The 15,922-nt window shown below is 37.5% G+C and overlaps 1 protein-coding gene across 9 annotated transcripts in view; it reads left to right on the plus strand.

Annotated features, from left to right (window-relative positions):
- GOLGB1 (golgin B1) overlaps positions 1-15,922 on the plus strand; it is an 81,386-nt gene that overhangs the window by 43,407 nt on the left and 22,057 nt on the right. For all 9 annotated transcript variants that reach the window (XM_074404270.1, XM_010352403.3, XM_074404273.1 and 6 more), the window contains 4 exons: positions 2,937-3,051; positions 5,970-6,043; positions 6,952-12,140; positions 13,168-15,082. In XM_074404270.1, coding sequence (XP_074260371.1) covers positions 2,937-3,051; positions 5,970-6,043; positions 6,952-12,140; positions 13,168-15,082 — 7,293 coding nt within the window. The remainder of the gene's footprint in view (positions 1-2,936; positions 3,052-5,969; positions 6,044-6,951; positions 12,141-13,167; positions 15,083-15,922) is intronic.

Genomic DNA, 15,922 nt, shown 5'->3' on the forward strand with positions numbered 1-15,922 from the left:
ATAACTTTTCAGTCTTCTTAGAGTTAATACTGTACTACCTCACTTAAAAGGTAGAACCCTCATAATCATATACCCTCAGCCTATTCCTTATGCCACAGTTTTTGTATGTATTATATTAACAAAAGTGATAAGCTCCAGTATACAATTTTAATATTTATGCTTGAAATGGTTATATATATTTGAAAGACATTAAGAGGAAAATATTGACCTTAATATTTACCCACATATTTACCATTTACAGTGCCCTCTCCTCTCTGATGATCAGATATCTCTTTGATTCCATTTTCTTCAGCCTCTCGAACAACCTGCAGTATAATAGGTCTGTCTTTGAAAAAATTTTCTTAGTTTTTTGCTTATCTAAAAATGTCTTTATTTTACTTTTATTTTTGAATGATATTTGTTACTGGATATATACTTCTGGATTGACAATTTTTCTTTTAGAAACTTTTTTTTTTTTTTTGAGATGGAGTTTTGTTCTTGTTACCCAGGCTGGAGTGCAATGGCGCGATCTCGGCTCACCACAACCTCCGCCTCCTGGGTTCAGGCAATTCTCCTGCCTCAGCCTCCTGAGGAGCTGGGATTACGGGCACGCACCACCATGCCCAGCTAATTTTTTGTATTTTTAGTAGAGATGGGGTTTCACCATGTTGACCAGGAATGGTCTCAATCTCTTGACCTTGTGATCCACCCGCCTCGGCCTCCCAAAGTGCTGGGATTACAGGCTTGAGCTACCGTGCCCGGCCTTCTTTTAGAAACTTTAAACAACATGTTTCCCTCTTCTGGCCTATATTTTTTCCCTAACAGCTGGTCAGTAGTCATTCAAATTATTGTTCCTCTGTATGTAAAGTATCATTTTTCCATGGAGATTTTAAGACTTTCTTTTTATTCTTACCTGTGATGTTCTTAGTTATAATTTTCCTTGTCATTTTCTTGCTTGCTTTTTCTGAGTTTCTTACATATATAACCTTATGTTTGAGAAATTTTTGGCCATTTCTTAAAATATTTTTTTCTTCCCATTCTGTCCTTCCTCTCTTCTGGCACTCCAATTACAGGTATACTGAACCTTTTAATATTGCCCCACATGTCCTTGAGGTTGTATTCTTTTTTTTAAAATTTTTTAATTCTTCCATCTTTAGATTGGATGATTTCTGTTGATTTATTTTCTTCAAGTTCACCAAGACTTTCTTCTGTCATCTATAGTCTACTGTTCAGCCTATCTATTGAATTTTTCATTTTGGGTATTATGTTTTTTATAGTTCTAAAATTTTAAACTGGTTCATTATTGTATTTTCTTTGTACCAAGATTTCATTTTTTCTCATTCATTATGAGCATATTCATTTATGTCCTAAGCATAAATAAAAATTCTTGTTTGCTCCTTACAAAATTTGCATCATTTTATGGCTAGAATCTGTTACTTTTTTCCTTCAGAATGGGTCATACATTCCTATTTATTTATGTGTGAATGGTTTTGTTTTGAATTCAGGATGTGGATGTTGTGTTTTGTTCCCAAGATTCTATATTCTGTTATTTCTAAAATTTCAATTACTTTTTATCAGACAGTAAGTTGGACTCAAACCCCAACCCCAGTAAGTTGGACTCAAACCCCAACTCTCAACTATGATAGAGAGGCATCAAAACTAGGTTCAGTTATTTTTGCCTTAGCTGGGCTGCTTTGAGTCAGCCCAACAAATACATAGTGCCATTGTTCAGCCAGAAATTTCAGCTAAGTTTATACACAGAATTCAGGGCTTCTCCTTTGTAATACTCTTTTTCTTCTCTCTGATCTCTCTCCTCACATCTTGGCAGCTGTGTTTGTCCCAAAATCAATCTTCTCATTCTTTGAACCAGAAATATCTGTGGCTATCCTATTGGAGTTTTACTTGCCCTGTATAATGCAAATTGGGAACTTCCCTCAGGATAAAAGCCGTAATAACCCTAAATTCATCCCTTGCTATTTCTTTTAAACATCAAATGAAGATTTTGGGTCAAGTATGCTGTAAAGACCATCATGGCTTAAAAATTCTACAATTGTATGAAAATTTGATAGAATAATACCCATGGAGAGCTCACGCCTGTAATCCCAGCACTTTGGAAGGCGGAGGCGGGTGGATCACGAGGTCAAGAGATCGAGACCATCCTGGTCAACTTGGTGAAACCCCGTCTCTACTAAAAATACAAAACATTAGCTGGGCATGGTGGCGCGTGCCTGTAATCCCAGCTCCTCAGGAGGCTGAGGCAGGAGAATTGCCTGAACCCAGGAGGCGGAGGTTGTGGTGAGCCGAGATCGCGCCATTGCACTCCAGCCTGGGTAACAAGAGTGAAACTCTGTCTCAAAAAAAAAAGAATAATACCCATGGAGATTAAGATATATATAGATATAAAGATATAGATATAGATATAAAACTAAAGATGTGGTGTAATTAGATATATGCCTGTCCATACGAAAACCGAAAATTCTCGGTGGATAAATTAAGCCAAGGGAATTTTTATTATACTTGGGAAAAAAAAGTTACAAATCTTCTTTCTTTCTTCAGAGGTACATATTCCTTTGCCTCTATTCCTCTTTGTGTAATCTCTCTTTATGTTCATCCTCCTTCAGGAGAGAGACCATGTTACTTGGTGGCGTTAATCTAATCTTTAATGTTATTTGTTTGTGAACCTGAAAATGTTCTTTCTTATCCTGTAGACTTGGGATTCCTATCTTTGTAATCCAGGCTTCAGTCTTAAATTTAAAAGCCAATGAACTTGATATTTGTGTGAAATATTTTATTTCTTTTCTTCAAAGATTACCTAGGCAGATAAGTAGATGTTATTTTTAAAGTATTTTCATGGCTAGAGAACTTTTGGAAGACAAAAATGCTGGAGGCTATCTGGGCATTTAGTGTGAGAATTTTCTACTGGAGGATCATTAATTTGTTGTCTTTCTACAATTTAGGTAGTCACTGAGGAGAATATTGCTTCTTTGCAGAAGAGAGTGGTAGAACTAGAGAATGAAAAGGGAGCCTTGCTCCTTAGTTCTATAGAGCTGGAGGAGCTGAAAGCTGAGAATGGTATGTATAAAAGAAAACCATAATTCTCTGTCTTCTTATCCCACAAGTGCCTCTACTTTTATCACTATTTATGTATAACATGTAGAATTATCTGATTCCATGATAATAAAGATTTAGATAGTAGAGCTAGTAATTATCAAAGATAAAATTAATGCACATTATATAATTAGAGGATAGTATCAATGTTTACATAAGTATAACATTTTACAATATGGACTATACATGCTGCAGGATTTCTTTATAACTCATAATCATTTTGGAATGGTCATGGTATCCTATAGGAAGTATGGCTTAAATAGGACCTTAATAAGATGATTTTTAAAATAGGTAAAGTGAAGAAAGAAAGGACATTCTGGTAATAAATTTGTGGGATGAGGTAATAGAGATTAATATAAACGTTTAAAGGTAGAAACTATTTTATGAGTGAGTGGTTTATGCTCATGCTGTACCCTGCTTAGAATCCTGCTCCTTCCCTTTAGTCTGGATGATTCTTACTCATCTTTCAGGCCTTGACTAGTGCATTAATCTTTTTCAGGAATTTGGTACTGATCCCCAAAAGTTGGGTTAAATGATTTTTTTGTGCTTCTATAACATCCTTGTATAACTTTAACATTGTATTAAATGATCTGTTTATATGTTTGTCTTTTTTTACTCTAAGTTCTTCCAAGTTTACATATAAGCTCTTCAAGGGCAGGGGCTATTTTTTTCCGTCTTTGCTTTACCCAAAACTAGTATACTACCTGGCAAATAATGGCTACTGAATAAAGAGTTTTGTTGGATTAAACTGAACTTAGCATTTTATCCTGTTGGATTGTGTGTGAATAGTTAGTGAGAATGAAGATGTGTTTCTTTTCACTCATCATATGCTTCATTTGGACTTCATGGATTTAGTAGCGTATAGTTAATGATTTATTGATCTAATTCCTCTTGGATTAACTGACTACTATGCTTTATCATCTAGGAGTGCGAATGAATAGGAAGGTTGTAAAACTTGTATTAAACTCTAGAGCCAGTATTTCTAACTCAACCATTTTACAGTTTTCCACTTAGATCTAAATGGAGGATTATGCACTTATATTAGATGATTCCCACTATTGCTAATAAGTAAAGAATACCACAAATTCAGCTCATTATTTAAACCATTCAGAGCACTCCTTTGAGACCTTATCCATGTTGCTTATTTTGCAGTTTTGCAAACAGTCTCTATCCTGTTCATGTGGCTTCATATGGTTTGGAGGTATTATATAAGTTCCTTTCCTTTGCTCTTTCCTGCAAGGATCACTGGCCTTAAGGTTTTCTCTATTGGTTTTTGTGTCTGGCCTTATAGATTACTTTTACTTTATGTGTCATGTTCTTTTCAACTCATCTTTTGCACTGACATTTCTAAAACTGTATCCCTTTTTCAAGTAATCTTGTGAAATGTCTGAACATATTATATACTGTCTTGAATTCACTTGCCTCATCTATGGTGCCTTTCCTATGTGCCAGGCACTATTCTAGATGCTGGGGATGTAGCTATGAACATATTAGAGGGGAAGACTACAAACCTGTCTACACACATAAGAAAATTTCGGAGAATTATAAGTATTAGGCTAAAAATAAAACAGGGTATTTCAAATGCCTTGGAGAAAAGGAAGGCAGAATTAGAGTAGTGGGAGTAGGCCTCTCAGAGGACTTAAAACTTGAATGATGAAAAGGGAACAGCCATGCAAAGAGGCTAAGCAAAGAACATTCCATGCAGAGAAAAAAGCAGTACAGATGTCCTTAGGTATGAATGAACTTGCTAAGTTTGCAGAAGATAAAATAGGCCAGTGTTTATAGCAGAGTGAATGAAAAGGGGGCAGTACACGAAGAGGAGGTTGGAGAATTAGTAGGGTCAAAGCATGAGGGTTCCTGTGGGTCACATTAAGACATTTGGATACAGTGTAAAAAATGTATATATTATTTCCTTTGGTGTATCTGTTTTAGCTTCTCAGAAAGAATATAAGCTTTTTGAGGTTACTGATTTTTTTTTTTTTTTGAGACAGAGTTTCGCTCTTGTTTCCCAGGTTGGAGTGCAATGGCGCGATCTCGGCTCACTGCAACCTCTGCCTCCTGGGTTCAGGCAATTCTCCTGCCTCAGCCTCCTGAGTAGCTGGGATTACAGGTGGGCACGTGCCACCATGCCCAGCTGATTTTTTGTATTTCTAGTAGAGACGGGGTTTCACCATGTTGACCAGGATGGTCTCAATCTCTTGACCTTGTGATCCACCCGCCTTGGCCTCCCAAAGTGCTGGGATTACAGGCATGAGCCACCACGCCCGGCCGAGGTTATCGATATTAATGCTCAATATATACACATTGTAATAGAACTTGGGTTAAAACTCAAATGACCTGAATTCTAATCCCAGCTCTCTAAACTAGCTGCATAACCTTTGGGTCATGTCATTTCCTTGTTTTCTAATATGATCATTGAGGAGATTGGAGCTCTCACTAAAAGGGAGCTCCCTTTTAGTGCTAAAATTTGATGTCTTTATGAACATTGAAGAATATGGTAAGTGCTATATTAATGCAAAATATATATTATGAACACAGTAGGATTATGGATAAATTATATGTATTGTCCTAGAAGTTCCAGATTATGCCAGAAATAGCTGCTTTATGTCCTGTGCCCTGGCATCCTTCTCCTTTCAAACTTTCCACTATTTAATATACTTTACTCAGGTTCATTATCATTACCTAGTACTGTTCGATCTTATATCTCATCTAATCATATTCTCTTGCCATTTCTTTATTTTAATAAGGCTTTTACCTCTCCCAAACTATTTTGTTTGTTTTTAAAAAATTATTTTATGCATCTTAAATAGCTTCATATGCAATCTTGTTTTTTCAAACACTCCACATATATCTTCTAAAGATATTTATTTTGTGACTTTCAGAAAAACTCTCTTCTCAGATTACTCTCCTGGAGGCTCAGAATAGAACTGGGGAGGTAGATAGAGAAATCAGTGAGGTAAGTGATATATTCTTAATATAACCAGAACATGAACTAGATTAAGAGAAAGTAGCTTCATATCAAAACATGTCTATAATTTTCTAGTGTTGCCAGAGAAATATATTACCTATAGAGTGAGATCTATTTAAGAGATTCATATGGTTACTACATCTCATTTATTGTCACTTGTTTCTGAATATTGGAATTCACTGTCCTAAAGCAACATAAATAAAGTAACTACTTATTTAGGATTTGATAACCCAGTTTTTATACTGGGTTATCATCTACCTCAGCTTCTTTGTTCATCTCAGAAAATTTTCTCAGTGAAGAGATTAGATAAGATTTATTGGGCCTCTTTTCCCACAATTGGCACAGTTTTACTAAGATGAAATACAAAGGGATCTTTGAATGATGCTTTTTATAATCTGAAAATTACTATAAGAAATATATGGTTGCTTAGTATAATTCTGTTGATTTAAGATTATTGTTATCTGTATTGTGCTTAGTTAGCTGTGTTCTTTTAATCAGTAATTCAGTGATAGAATCATACATGCCCTTGAGGAATAATGTGGCTTCCTAACAAAAGTATCTGCTTACATTTTTTTTTTTTAATAATCAATTAGGAGTTTTATTCTGAAGAGAAAAACAGCTTCTCATGTAAGGAGTATCTAGAAAGTGAATTTCAGGTTTCTGTACATCTTATGAATGGTGCTTGACTTCAGTGCAGGATTGGCAGAGTGCCCTTGGAGGTCCCGTTGGGAGATACAAACTGATTTTAAAAGGATTTAGCAGTGGTATGGTACAAAGGAGGTTTTGACTAAAAAGTCTGAGGTTTTGGAAGATGAAATACAAGTCTTTAGTTGAGCTATTTTTTAAATATTATAAAACATTTGATTAAAGCTTTTTTTTTTCTTTTTAAAAAATAGATCAGCATTGTTGATATTACCAACAAGAGGAGCTCTTCTACCGAGGAAAGTGGACAAGATGTTCTAGAGAACACATTTTCTCAGAAACATAAAGAATTATCAGTTTTATTGTTGGAAATGAAAGAAGCTCAAGAGGAAATTGCATTTCTTAAATTACAGCTCCAGGGAAAAAGGGCTGAGGAAGGGGATTATGAGGTCCTTGACCAGAAAGAAATGAAACAGATGGAGGGTGAGGGAATAGCTCCAATTAAAATGAAAGTATTTCCCGAAGATACAGGGCAAGATTTTCCCTTAATGCCAAATGAAGAGAGCAGTCTTTCAGCAGTTGAAAAAGAACAGGAGAGCACTGACCATCAAAATAGAACATCTGAGGAAATATCTTTAAATTATGCTGGAGTAGAATTGCAATCAACAAAGCAGGATGGTGATAAATCCCTTTCTGCTGTATCAGATACTGGTCAGTGTCATCAGAATGAGTTGGAAAGGTTTAAAAGTCAAATTTTGGAGCTTGAGCTAAACTTTCATAAAGCACAAGAAATCTATGAGAATAATTTAGATGAGAAAGCTAAGGAAATTAGCAACCTAACGCAGTTAATTGAGGAGTTTAAGAAAAATGCTGACACCACCAGTAGTGCATTCACTGCTTTGTCTGAAGAAAGAGATCAGCTTCTTTCTCAGGTGAAGGAACTTAGCATAGTAACAGAATTGAGGGCTCAGGTAAAGCAACTGGAAATGAACCTTGCAGAAGCAGAAAGGCAAAGAAGACTTGACTATGAAAGCCAAACTACTCATCACAACCTGCTCACTGAACAGATCCACAGTCTCAGCATAGAAGCCAAATCTAAAGATGTGAAAATTGAAGTTTTACAGAATGAACTGGATGATGTGCAGCTTCAATTTTCTGAGCAGAGTACACTAATAAGAAGCCTGCAAAGCCAGCTGCAAAATAAGGAAAGTGAAGTGCTTGAGGGGGCAGAACGTGTCAGGGATATCTCAAATAAGGTGGAAGAACTGTCCCTGGCTCTTTCACAGAAGGAACTTGAAATAGCAAAAATGGATCAACTCTTACTAGAGAAAAAGAGAGATGTGGAAACCCTCCAACAAACCATCGAGGAGAAGGATCAACAAGTGACAGAAATCAGCTTTAGTATGACTGAGAAAATGGTTCAGCTTAATGAAGAGAAGTTTTCTCTTGGGGTTGAAATTAAGACTCTTAAAGAACAGCTAAATTTACTATCAAGAGCTGAAGAAGCAAAAAAAGAGCAGGTGGAAGAAGATAATGAAGTTACTTCTGGCCTTAAACAAAATTATGATGAGATGAGTCCAGCAGGACTAACAAGTAAGGAAGAACTTCAGCGTGAATTAGACCTTCTGAAGAAAGAAAGTGAGCAGAGAAAGAGAAAGCTCCAGGCAGCTCTTATTAACAGAAAAGAACTTCTGCAAAGAGTCAGTGTGTTGGAAGAGGAATTAGCCAACTTGAAAGATGAATCTAAGAAAGAGATCCCACTCAGTGAGAGTGAGAGGGGAGAAGTGGAAGAAGATAAAGAAAACAAAGAATACTCAGAAAAATCTGTGACTTCTAAGTGCCAAGAAATAGAAATTTCTTTAAAACAGACAATATCTGAGAAAGAAGTGGAACTAGATCATGTAAGGAAGAATTTGGAAGAAAAGATGGCAGCTGAAGAGCAATTACAGGCTCTGGTCAAACAGATGAGTCAGACCTTGCAAGATAAAACAAACCAAATAGATTTGCTCCAAACGAAAATCAGTGAAAAGCAAGCAATTATCCAGAAGTTAACCACAAGTAACAAGGATGCAGGTGATGGGGACTCTGTAGCACTTGTAAAGGAAACAGTGGTGGTAAGTCCACCTGGTACAGACAGTGGTGAACCCTGGAGACCAGAACTGGAAGATAAGATACTGGCCCTTGAAAAAGAAAAGGAGCAACTTCAAAAGAAGCTACAAGAAGCCTTAACCTCCCGCAAGGCAATTCTTAAAAAGGCACAGGAGAAAGAAAGACATCTTAGGGAGGAGCTAAAGCAACAGAAAGATGACTATAACCACTTGCAAGAACAGTTTGATGAGCAAAGCAAGGAAAATGAGAATATTGGAGACCAGCTAAGGCAACTTCAGATTCAAGTAAGGGAAACCATAGAAGGAAAACTCCCAGGCACTGACCAGCAGGAATTGTGCTCTCCCACTCCGGGTTTAGAAGAACCTTTATTCAAAGCTGCAGAACAGCATCACACTCAACCTGTTTTAGAGTCAAACTTGTGCCCAGACTGGCCTGCTCATTCTGAAGATGCAAGTGCTCTGCAGGGCGGAACTTCTGTTATCCAGATGAAGGCCCAGCTGAAGGAAATAGAAGCTGAGAAAGAAGAGTTGGAATTGAAAGTTAATTCTACAACAAGTGAGCTTACTAAAAAATCAGAAGAGGTATTTCAGTTACAAGAGCAGATAAATAAACAGGGTTTAGAAATTGAGAGTCTAAAGACAGCATCCCATGAAGCTGAAGTCCGTGCAGAAAGCCTGCAGCAGAAATTGGAAAGCAGCCAGCTACAAATTGCTGGCCTAGAACATCTAAGAGAATTGCAACCTGAACTAGATGAACTGCGAAAACTCATAAGCAAAAAGGAAGAAGACATTAGCTACCTTTCTGGACAACTAAGTGAGAAAGAAGCAGCTCTCACTGAAGTACGTACAGAGATAATAGAACAAGAAGATTTAATTAAGGCTCTGCATACACAGCTAGAAATGCAAGCCAAAGAGCATGATGAGAGGATAAAGCAGCTACAGGTAGAACTTTGTGAAATGAAGCAAAAATCAGAAGAGACTGGAGAAGAAAGTAAAGCAAAGCAGCAAATACAGAGGAAACTGCAAGCTGCCCTTATTTCCCGAAAAGAAGCACTAAAAGAAAACAAAAGTCTCCAAGAGGAATTGTCTTTGGCCAGAGGTACCATTGAACGTCTCACCAAGTCTCTGGCAGATATGGAAAGCCAAATTACTGCTCAAAATAAAGAAAAAGATACATTCTTAGGAAGGTTAACTCTTCTTCAGGAAGAAAGAGACAAACTTATTACAGAAATGGACAGGTCTTTATTGGAAAATCAGAGTCTCAGTGGCTCTTGCGAAAGTCTAAAACTAGCTCTAGAGGGTCTTACTGAAGACAAGGAAAAATTAGTGAAGGAAATTGAATCTTTGAAATCTTCTAAGATTGCAGAAAGTACTGAGTGGCAAGAGAAACACAAGGAGCTACAAAAAGAGTATGAAATTCTTCTGCAGTCCTATGAGAATGTTAGTAATGAAGCAGAAAGGATTCAGCATGTGGTGGAAGCTGTGAAGCAAGAGAAGCAAGAACTGTATGTCAAGTTAAGAAGCACAGAGGCAAGCAAGAAGGAGACAGAAAAGCAGTTGCAGGAATCTGAGCAAGAAATGGAAGAAATGAAAGAAAAGATGAGAAAGTTTGCTAAATCTAAACAGCAGAAAATCCTAGAGCTGGAAGAAGAAAATGACCGGCTTAGAGCAGAGGTGCACCCTGCAGGAGGTACAGCTAAAGAGTGTATGGAAACTCTTATTTCTTCCAATTCCAGCATGAAAGAAGAACTTGAAAGGGTCAAAATGGAGCATGAAACCCTTTCTAAGAAGTTTCAGTCTTTAATGTCTGAGAAAGAGTCTCTAAGTGAAGAGGTTCAAGATTTAAAGCATCAGATAGAAGGTAATGTATCTAAACAAGCTAACCTAGAGGCCAATGAGAAACAGGATAACCAAATGAATGCCACTGAAGAGGCAACACAGTCTATACCAGGTGAGACTGAAGAGCAGGACTCTCTGAGTGTGAGCACAAGACCTGCATGTTCAGAATCAGTTCCATCAGAGAACAGTGCCAACCCTAATATAAGTGAGAATCTCAGTTCACATGATGAAATTAATAACTACCTACAGCAGATTGATCAACTCAAAGAAAGAATTGCTGGATTAGAGGAGGAGAAGCAGAAAAACAAGGATTTTAGCCAGACTTTAGAAAATGAGAGAAATGCCTTAGTCAGTCAGATATCAACAAAGGATGGTGAAGTAAAAATGCTTCAGGAAGAAGTAACCAAAATGAACCTGCTAAATCAGCAAATCCAAGAAGAACTCTCCAGAGTTACCAAGCTAAAGGAGACAGCAGAAGAAGAGAAAGATGATTTGGAAGAGAGGCTTATGAATCAATTAGCAGAACTTAATGGAAGCATTGGGAATTATTGTCAGGATGTTACAGATGCCCAAATAAAAAATGAGTTACTAGAATCTGAAATGAAGAACCTTAAAAGGTGTGTGAGTGAATTGGAAGAAGAAAAGCAGCAATTAGTCAAGGAAAAAACAAAGGTGGAATCAGAAATACGAAAGGAATATTTGGAGAAAATACAAGGTGCTCAGAAAGAACCTGGTAATAAAAGTCATGCAAAGGAACTTCAGGAACTGTTAAAAGAAAAACAACAAGAAGTAAAGCAGCTACAGAAGGACTGCATCAGGTATCAAGAGAAAATTAGTGCTCTGGAGAGGACTGTTAAAGCCCTAGAATTTGTTCAGTCTGAATCCCAAAAAGATTTGGAAATGACCAAAGAAAATCTGGCTCAAGCAGTTGAATACCGCAGAAAGGCAGAAACAGAATTAGCTAGCTTCAAAGTTCTGCTAGATGACACTCAAAGTGAAGCAGCAAGGGTCCTAGCAGACAATCTCAAGTTGAAAAAGGAACTTCAGTCAAATAAAGAATCAGTTAAAAGCCAAATGAAACAAAAGGATGAAGATCTTGAGCGAAGACTGGAACAGGCAGAAGAGAAGCACTTGAAAGAGAAGAAGAATATGCAAGAGAAACTGGATGCTTTGCGCAGAGAAAAAGTCCACTTGGAAGAGACAATTGGAGAGATTCAGGTTACTTTGAACAAGAAAGACAAAGAAGTTCAGCAACTTCAGGAAAATGTGGATAGTACTGTGGCCCAGCTTGCAGCCTTTACAAAGAGCATGTCTTCCCTCCAGGATGATCGTGACAGGGTGATAGATGAAGCTAAGAAATGGGAGAGGAAGTTCAGTGATGCGATTCAAACCAAAGAAGAAGAAATTAGACTCAAAGAAGAGAACTGCAGTGTTCTAAAGGATCAACTTAGACAGATGTCCATCCATATGGAGGAATTAAAGATTAACATTTCCAGGTAAATGAGTAATGAATCTTTTCTCCTGCAGAGGTCATTGGAAGCAAAGAAAGTCTCTAATTTCTGTTTCCTTTAAGACAATGGGACTAATTTTGGCATGAATTCCCATGGAAGATATATTCTCTCTCATTTCTGATTCCTTTTTTGGCAAATAACAATCCTGCCACAACTGCATGAACATGAAGAGTTCACATCTTCTCTTCTCATCTTTCTGTTGAGAGATTGCTGTATTTCTTTTTACTCCCATTTCAACTACTCTTGTCTGGATTTTAACCGCAGTACTCTCAAATTATTGCCTTGGTGTCCTAGATAGTCTCATCTTTTCTTCTTCCTGTAGTCCACATTAATTCATATTGCATATGCCTCTTTGAGTTATTTTTTCTCAAATTTCAATTTTATATCACTTTTTAAGCTCTAGAACTAGCAATGTCTCTCATCCTCTGTATTCCTTACTTCTATTAGGACCCTTCTGTTCCAAAATAGATTTCCTCACTGTTTCATATCAAGATTATCCCATAGAGAGGCCAGACATTAGCTTGTCTGGAGCAAAGTAGAATAAAATCGGCAAAAATGTTACTTTTCAGAGTGTCCAAAACCATGTCACTAAAATAAGCAACACATTTTGAAGTTTATGACTTAAATATATGAGCCCTTAGTTGTGTTATACCTTTAATACATAGCATTTAGTAGACCAGGCATACCCAAACTTTTTACACAGGGGGCGAGTTCACTGTCCCTCAGACCGTTGGAGGGCCGCCACATACTGTGCTCCTCTCACTGACCACCAATTTAAGAGGTGCCCCTTCCTGAAGTGTGGCGAGGGGCCGGATAAATGGCCTCAGTGGGGACACATGCAGTAGACAAATGTGTAGGTACAGAGAACTAATACCTCTTCAGAAAAACATTTAACATCTTCTGTTATTCATGTTAATTCATGTGTAAATCTATTGAGTATATGTTACAGTATTTGTTCTTTGGGAAACAGTTTTTTCTTGAAATCTGTAACTAATGACCTTCTCTGTTTCAGGCTTGAACATGACAGGCAGATTTGGGAGTCCAAGGCCCAGACAGAGGTCCAGCTTCAACAGAAGGTCTGTGATACTCTACAGGGGGAAAACAAGGAACTTTTGTCTCAGCTAGAAGAGACACGCCACCTATACCACAGTTCTCAGAATGAATTAGCTAAGTTGGAAGCAGAATTTAAGATTCTCCAAGACCAGTTGACTGATTTAAGTAACTCTTTGGAAAAATGTGAGAAGCAGAAAGAAAACTTGGAAGGGATCATAAGGCAGCAAGAGGCTGATATCCAAAATTCTAAGTTCAGTTATGAACAACTGGAGACTGATCTTCAGGCCTCCAGAGAACTGACCAGTAAGCTGCATGAAGAAATAAATATGAAAGAGCAAAAGATTATAAGCCTGCTTTCTGGCAAGGAAGAGGCAATCCAAGTAGCTATTGCTGAACTGCAACAGCAACATGATAAAGAAATTAAAGAGATGGAAAACCTGCTGTCCCAGGAGGAAGAGGAGAATATTGTTTTAGAAGAGGAGAACAAAAAGGCTGTTGACAAAACCAATCAGCTTATGGAAACACTGAAAAACATCAAAAAGGAAAACATTCAGCAAAAGGCACAGTTGGATTCCTTCGTTAAATCCATGTCTTCTCTCCAAAATGATCGAGACCGCATAGTGGGTGACTATCAACAGCTGGAAGAGCGACATCTCTCTGTAATCTTGGAAAAAGACCAACTCATTCAAGAGGCTGCTGCTGAGAATAACAAGCTTAAGGAAGAAATACGAGGCTTGAGAAGTCATATGGATGATCTCAATTCTGAGAATGCCAAGCTAGATGCAGAACTGATCCAATATAGAGAAGACCTGAACCAAGTGATATCAATAAAGGACAGTCAGCAAAAGCAGCTTCTTGAAGCTCAACTTCAACAAAACAAGGAGCTGCAAAGTAAATATGCTAAATTAGAAGAAAAGCTGAAGGAGTCTGAGGAAGCAAATGAGGATCTGCAGAGGTCTTCTAATGCTCTACAAGAGGAGAAACGCGATTTATTTAAAGAGATTGAAAGTTTGAAAGTATCTATATCCCAGCTAAAGAGACAAGTAACAGCCTTGCAAGAAGAAGGTACTGTAGGAATCTATCATGCCCAGTTAAAAGTAAAGGAAGAAGAGTTACAGAAGTTAAGTGCTGTGCTTTCCTCCTCTCAAAAGAGAATTACAGAACTGGAAGAGGAATTGGTTTGTGTCCATAAGGAAGCTGCCAAGAAGGTAGGTGAAATTGAAGATAAACTGAAGAAAGAATTAAAGCATCTTCATCATGACGCAGGGATAATGAGAAATGAAACTGAAACAGCAGAAGAGAGAGTGGCAGAGCTAGCAAGAGATCTGGTGGAGATGGAACAGAAATTACTCATGGTCACCAAAGAAAATAAAGACCTCACAGCACAAATTCAGTCTTTTGGAAGGTCTATGAGTTCATTGCAAAATAGTAGAGATCATGCCAATGAGGAACTTGATGAACTGAAAAGGAAATATGATGCTAGTCTGAAGGAATTGGCACAGTTGAGAGAACAACAGGACCTCTTAAACAGAGAGAGAGATGCTTTTCTTTCCAAAGCCACCTTTTCAATGAACTCCACTGAGGAGAACAGCTTGTCTCACCTTGAGAAACTTAATCAGCAGCTCCTATCCAAAGATGAGCAACTACTTCACTTGTCCTCACAACTAGAAGATTCTTATAACCAAGTGCAGTCCTTTTCCAAGGCTATGGCCAGTCTGCAGAATGAGAGAGATCACCTGTGGAATGAGCTGGAGAAATTTCGAAAGTCAGAGGAAGGGAAGCAGAGGACTGCAGCTCAGCCTACCACCAGCCCAGCTGAAGTACAGAGTTTAAAAAAAGCTATGTCTTCACTCCAAAATGACAGAGACAGACTAGTGAGTAGCTAGTTCTTTGTTTCTGATCTGTTTAAGAGTTTTTGAACCTTTCTTTATTTTTATAGAAAAGGATAAATGCATTCTTATACATATTATCTGGGCATTCATTTTCTTTTTTAAGTATATCCCACAGGTTCTGTTTGGTCTTAGAGAAACAGAAATGTGATTTAAATTGCTAAATCTGCCAATACCATTAGAAAAAAAATCAGAAATTTTGTTGCCAAAAAACTCTCCATTGGTTATAAAAGGACTAAGAGGTAGAGGGCTGTTTTACATATTTTATATACACAAAGGCACATGTGTTTCCAGAATTTGTCATAGCTTAACGGAAATAAAGCATAAGGATCACTTAGTGCCTTCTTACAGTAAAAGTTTAAGGATCATTTAGTGCCTTGCTTAGTTTAGCAATAGATTATCTGGTAGAATTTGAAGCAGAGAGGATTCGGTTCGTCTCACGGGTAACTCAACCCTGATTTGTCAAAAATTAAGTTAAATGTAAAAAGAATTTCTTTAAATAAATTTAAATGACTTTTTAGTAAAGTTTTATTTGCAAGCTGACCCATTTACCCACTTACTTTTAATACCCAACATTTCCAATGGGAGAAAAAGCTGAAGAGGCTTTTAATGCTGAAATTTGACTGCTTTTCCAGGAGTTAATCCAGGTCTCCCAAGATTCAGGGGCAAAAACTGGAACTGTATGAAGGTTGTCAAGAGATTCTTCTGAACTCCTGGGCTTAAGCAGTCCTCCTTTCTCAGCCTCCCAAGCAGCTGGGATTACAGCCACACTCTTTTTTTTTTTTTTTTTTTTTGAGACAGAGTTTCGCTCTTGTTACCCAGGCT

This window comes from Saimiri boliviensis, chromosome 8 (assembly GCF_048565385.1).
Source record: "Saimiri boliviensis isolate mSaiBol1 chromosome 8, mSaiBol1.pri, whole genome shotgun sequence".
In the NCBI taxonomy this organism is placed as follows: domain Eukaryota; kingdom Metazoa; phylum Chordata; class Mammalia; order Primates; family Cebidae; genus Saimiri; species Saimiri boliviensis.